Raw genomic sequence first — 5,801 nt, 5'->3', positions numbered from 1 at the left:
CAAAAAGACTTAGAATTTTAAAATAGCTGTATTTTTTTCTTTGTTCATACATTGTACCTACACTTGCTTTTAATGAATTTCTTTGTGACAAGGTAATTTCCCCTGTTTTATGTGCAAAACAAGAAACCAGAGATTTCAGACTTCTGGGAACTGTTTTGGCAAGGATATTTGTGCATATTGCCTGGATACTGCATACAGTGCATACACCTGTATTGAATACAGTGTATGTGCATAATTTTTTATGTATACATAATGATACATATTCTGTTCTTAGGTTCCTTATGTTAGACCCAGAAGACATGCCGACATTTGCCAACCTACACAAACACAGTCCTCTGAAGAGACAGGTGGGTCATCTTGGTGCAGCATGCTCATGTCATTATTTATCTTTCAATGTCAGATTCATGACTACGTACATTGTACTATATCAACATACATGTATCTAGCCAGTAGTCAGATTGTCTAATCCTGAATATTTCCAGTATTAAGGCACTGATACTGCAATGGGTGCCTATAAGTACATAAGGATATGTTATAGCACTAGCATCCTAACTCCTGGTATGTTGTCATCCCTGTCAGACTGTGATCACATGCATGACAACACTGAAAAAGAGCCACTCAGAAGAGGATGCCATCAGCTGTCTGGTCATTGGTACAGAGAGCAGAGATATCTACATTCTGGACCCAGAGGCCTTCACTGTTCTTACTAAGGTTAGAACCAGAGCTTTATTCACAGACCTTTTACAAAAAAAATGCCCAGTGGCTAGCTAACACAGGAGGAAATTTGCTGTTACAATTGGGTCCAATGTCTTAGTGCTATTTTTCAATGTTTCTCCAGATGGTGCTGCCCAGTGTTCCAGTGTTCCTGGATGTGACAGGATTGTACGATGTGGAGTTCCGAGTTGTTGTTTCATGTCGCAATGGAAACATTTACTCACTCAAGAAGTAGGTCATCATGATTATAGTCATTACTGATTGTTTTACCTGTTCATTGTATCTCATCTACATGTAAAATTAGTAGTAGCAGGTGATCATGATTATACAGTCACACCTGTACCACCACTTCACTGTTTGGTGGTCCCTTAGATAATTGACACAAACATCAATAATCCTGTCCACAAAGACCCAATTTTATCAGTATCCTGAGTGGTCTTCTTGGGCAAATGTGACTGTACATAGTAGTTCTTACTGATTGTCATTGCAGGGCATTGCATCCCATTTACAATGATGAAGAGGTTCACACTCACACAGGCTGACCATAGTTATTTATAAGTGTCATGTATATATAATGTATTTGTTTCCTCATTGACCAAATTTTGCTAACTTCATTGCATCCTGATATCGTGTTGTTTGAGATCATTCAAGGGTCCTGTATATTGAGTTGAGGAATTCATTGCTTTGTTTGTTTTATTTAGGGGATCAAAAGCACCCAAGTACAGCATTGAGCTGAGCTCCCAGCCTGTGGGGCTTCAACGGATGGGCAAAAATGTGGTGGTGGGCTGTATGGACCAGACCCTCCAGTGTTACACCACTAAAGTGAGTTTCACTCGTACATGTATTAGTGTTAGTTGTAATTCTATGGCATAAAATTTGACAAGGAATGCAAGTTCAAATAGCTTTTGAAATAATGATTATAATATTCATCATGAAAGTTGGACATCCAGGTAATGAAATATGGCAGTGACAGTAACTTAAGCAACTGGATAGGTTTTGGAAATGGTCATTTTGACCCTCATGCTACAATTTAAAAAATCTCTTGAGCTGCTTGAGTAACTGTTACATGTACATGATATTTCCCTGTCCAGGGAAAACGTCTGTGGGTGCTGACCCTCCCAGCCAATGTCATGACCATGGAGCTGATGGACTACAAGACACGGGGCTTCAAGGCCATCATGGTCGCTCTGGACAACTGTGAAGTTCATGTGTACAACGAGAAGTACCTCGTCAACACCATCAAAACAGAGGTACATCAGTGTCATAAAGGAAGTTTAGAGAATTGTCACTTATCAGTACTAGGCTACTAGTACTACTGAGGAACAATGTAGATAAATATTATTCTGTATACGATATATGTTAGCTGTGTGGCTGTGCCCAATTTATCTGTTTTCTAAATTGTTTTCTAATCTGATTCTTTTGTCACCTTCTGTCCATCAGGATATTGTGACGGGGATGAAGTTTGGTCGGTTTGGCAGGGAAGATGGAGCACTGGTGATGACCACTAAAGGTACCTGAGTGTGGGATTGGAATGTCATGGAATAAATGTTGCATTCCATAAATTATTGTATTCAAGACATGCATGTGACTGTTATGTCTATATCAATTCACATACAAGTATTATGTAACAAAATGTAGTTTTACTTTGTACCTTTTAATAATTCTCAACTTGCCAGTACATCTATTGTGGTAGTCGACGTTGTATGATTTATTATGTTTATTATAATTTAAAATGAAAGTATTTTTTCTATAACAAAAATCTGAAAACCATCAAATTACATACTTAACATCACTCTTCTTGTTCCAGGTGGTGGCTTGATTGTAAAGATCTTGAAGCGGAATTCTGTGTTTGAGGAGAAAGATTCCCGACCAGGTCCTCCTGCTGCTCAGAACCAGAAACTGAACATTCCGAAGAAGACCAAGTTGTTTGTGGACCAGACTATGAGGGAGAGGGAGAATGCTGTCAGTAAGTGAACATCATGGTAGTTTTACACATACTAGTACTGTCAAGATCACTGCCAGTTAAGGCATTCCTAGAGGCAGAATCCCTTCTAAATGCTGTAGGCTGTTCATGGTCCCAAAATTTCCCCATCAACACAAGCATGAAGGACAACCACCTGTTACATGTTCACTTCATCATTTTGAGAGGATGTTGAGGTTATGTTTCTGCACATCAGCAGGAATTGTGAATAATATTTCCATCCTTTTGTAGGATTTTTTCATGGTCCCGAAATTTCCCCATCAACACAAACATTAAAGACAACCACCCGATACATGTTCACTTAGGAATCATCATTTTGAGAGGATGTTGAGGTTCTAGTGCAGCAATAGTAATTATGAATAATATTTCCGTCCTTTGTGTTTTTCCAGCCATGCACCGTATGTTCCAGCGTGACTTGTACCGGTTGAGACTGGACGCTGCCCGTTCCTATGTGAAGGCTCTGGAGACCAGTATGACTCCCATGTCAGCTGATCCACTGGAGCCGCTCAAACTGTCAGCTACTGTGAGTGCATCTAGCTTTGTTTTTTTTTGTTTTTTTGGTCACACAGGCTTAATCTTGCAGCAAAATCCTCTGGAGACCTATAGGTCTAAGAGGGCAATTTTTTGGGCAAGAACATTTTCACAAAACACACATATCCAGTCACATGAAGACTATGATATAAAATCATTTATGCTATCATTTTGCAGTAGTGTGACAAGGAATGTTACATATCTAATGTCTGTATGCTGGTTTTGTGCATGTCCAGGTGAATGGGATAGGTCCGTCCTTTCAGCTGACTGTCAATCTACAGAACACGTCGTCTGCCACGCCCTCCATCAACCTCCTCATCACATTCCAGTATGACGAGAAGTTATACCAGCTGCAGAGGTCATCCATCAAGGTGAGAGGGTTATGAGCTTGTTTGTTTGTTTGTTTGTTGTTGTTTTTTTAACCATTCTTACTTCATGAAAACTCAAATCGGCATGCAGGCCACTTAGCCAACCACCTGTTAAGGCCAATCACCTCCAGTCATAAGCCACATTAAGCAGTCCCATCCTATTTTACATGGTTAAGACCATCTTGTCTGGAGTAACCAACAGCCATCTTGTCCCCAGTCTTACCTTGTTCCTGTGTTTCCCAGGTTCCACTGTTGGTTCCTGGTCTGAACTATGCCTTTCAGACCCTGGTGGAATGCATAAGTGACAAGGCCATCGCTGACACCATTAAGGTGAGTTCAATACCTCAATCAACAGTTACTATACTACTAACATACCATGGTTGAAGAGAATGTCTTTCTTTTTCTCTCCCTTTATAGTTTGTCATGTAAAGTTGTCCACTGTCCTATTGTGCAGGTGTTTGTGCTGAGGAAAGGGAAGAGCATGCCGATCATCACAGGGAACATCAACATGCCAGTCAGTGAGGCTCAGGTGGTCGTCTAACCCTGACAACAAGGAGATACACCACCAGGGAACAGCTGCTTTTTCAATTCAATCCTTTAGCAACATTGTCGACACAAAGTACAAGTGTAGCTTGAATGGCATTGATATTTACAAATTATAATCATTATGACAGAATTTAAACATGTACATATGTATACAAAAATAATGGGTTTTTACCGTGGCCGACAAGTACAAAATTTTACACCGCAACTTTTGGTGTTTTACACCGCAACTTTTGGTGTTTTACACTGCAACTTTGGGTGTTTTACACTGTAACTTTTTCTGTGTTTTACACTGCAACTTTTGCTGTGTTTTACACTGCAACTTTTGCTGTGTTTAACACTGCAACTTTTGGTGTTTTACACTGCAACTTTTGGTGTTTTACACTGCAACTTTTGCTGTGTTTTATACTGCAACTTTTGCTGTGTGGAAAACTTACACCCCTCCCCTTTTATAATGGACGGTCCCCCTGTCAGGTCAAAGGTGACAAAGATGGCGGCGGCCTGAGAGTCACAGTGTCTACATTTGTATACGAGCGATCGCTGTTTTTGTTTACATTATACGCATGCAAATTATTTGAAGACATATGCAAATTCTTGGTAGCCAAATCAGCCAACTGGCACCCACTTTTTGCCTACGGTGACGTCATGGCGATCGCTCGTATTGTTCCCTAATGATCGATAACTTACCTGAGTCAAGAGTCAACACTTCATAATTGAAAATAAGTCTTTATTGCTTCATAGTACCAAGTGGTGCCACATTTGACTCCCATAGGCCCAATATTTACTCATCAAATTATTAGCGATCTTGCGAGTCCGAATTCTCTAGCTAGAAAATGTCACGTGACTCAAAGGCGGGGAAACGTGGAAGACGACTATCGCCGCATGCAAGCGTTTATGACATCATGCCACGATAGTTTAAGCTAATTACATATTTACGCCTTCAGACAGACATCATTTCTATCATACCATGCGTCGACATCAACACGTAGCGGTGCAAACGTTACCAACATTCACTAGATAGCAACATAATTTGTAATCACTGGACCTGGTCGAAACATTTTTAAATTTATCCCGATCTATAGGCCAAAGCTAGAAAAACCTTTAGAAAAAAACTAACGTCACAACGTAGCCAAGCTTTTCCTCTAAAAAACTTATGCACGAAAATGATAACTCAGTCGACGTAGTTTGCATGCCATCGTTGTCACCTTTGACCTGACAGGGGGACCGTCCATTATAAAAGGGGAGGGGTGTAAGTTTTCCACACAGCAAAAGTTGCAGTGTAAAACACAGCAAAAGTTGCAGTGTAAAACACAGCAAAAGTTGCAGTGTAAAACACCCAAAGTTGCAGTGTAAAACACAGCAAAAGTTGCAGTGTAAAACACAGCAAAAGTTGCAGTGTAAAACACCCAAAGTTGCAGTGTAAAACACCAAAAGTTGCAGTGTAAAACACCAAAAGTTGTGGTGTAAAACACCAAAAGTTGCGGTGTAAAATTTTGTTCTTGTCGGCCACGGTAGGTTTTACTGTCAGATTGTACACTTATTGGATTGATGAACAAAAGAGTTTTGAAGTCTGTTCTTGCTGAGGAGATGGTGTGTTTTTCTCAGTAATCCCATGTAGCTGCAAATCTGGATGGGGGAACAAGCCCAGAAATATTCAACATTTT

The 5,801-nt window shown here is 40.1% G+C and overlaps 2 protein-coding genes across 5 annotated transcripts in view; both read left to right on the top strand.

Moving 5' to 3' along the window:
• The window catches only part of LOC109474832 (Bardet-Biedl syndrome 1 protein-like), a 17,031-nt gene extending 11,236 nt beyond the window's left edge, over positions 1-5,795 (top strand). For all 4 annotated transcript variants that reach the window (XM_019775257.1, XM_019775256.1, XM_019775255.1 and 1 more), the window contains exons 11-20: positions 839-945; positions 1,416-1,536; positions 1,806-1,964; positions 2,155-2,224; positions 2,522-2,680; positions 3,085-3,218; positions 3,463-3,597; positions 3,838-3,924; positions 4,049-4,304; positions 5,653-5,795. In XM_019775257.1, the coding sequence (XP_019630816.1) occupies positions 839-945; positions 1,416-1,536; positions 1,806-1,964; positions 2,155-2,224; positions 2,522-2,680; positions 3,085-3,218; positions 3,463-3,597; positions 3,838-3,924; positions 4,049-4,135 (1,059 nt within the window). In that variant the 3' untranslated portion in view covers positions 4,136-4,304; positions 5,653-5,795. The remainder of the gene's footprint in view (positions 1-838; positions 946-1,415; positions 1,537-1,805; positions 1,965-2,154; positions 2,225-2,521; positions 2,681-3,084; positions 3,219-3,462; positions 3,598-3,837; positions 3,925-4,048; positions 4,305-5,652) is intronic.
• LOC109474795 (Bardet-Biedl syndrome 1 protein-like) overlaps positions 5,686-5,801 on the top strand; it is a 4,003-nt gene continuing 3,887 nt past the window's right edge. The window contains exon 1 of the mRNA XM_019775155.1: positions 5,686-5,727. Coding sequence (XP_019630714.1) covers positions 5,686-5,727 — 42 coding nt within the window. The remainder of the gene's footprint in view (positions 5,728-5,801) is intronic.

This window comes from Branchiostoma belcheri, unplaced genomic scaffold (assembly GCF_001625305.1).
Source record: "Branchiostoma belcheri isolate BF01 breed outbred unplaced genomic scaffold, Haploidv18h27 scaffold32, whole genome shotgun sequence".
Taxonomy (NCBI): Eukaryota; Metazoa; Chordata; class Leptocardii; order Amphioxiformes; family Branchiostomatidae; genus Branchiostoma; species Branchiostoma belcheri.
Note: the sequence above shows the minus strand (reverse complement) of the source record. Positions and strands in the feature narration are given on the sequence as shown.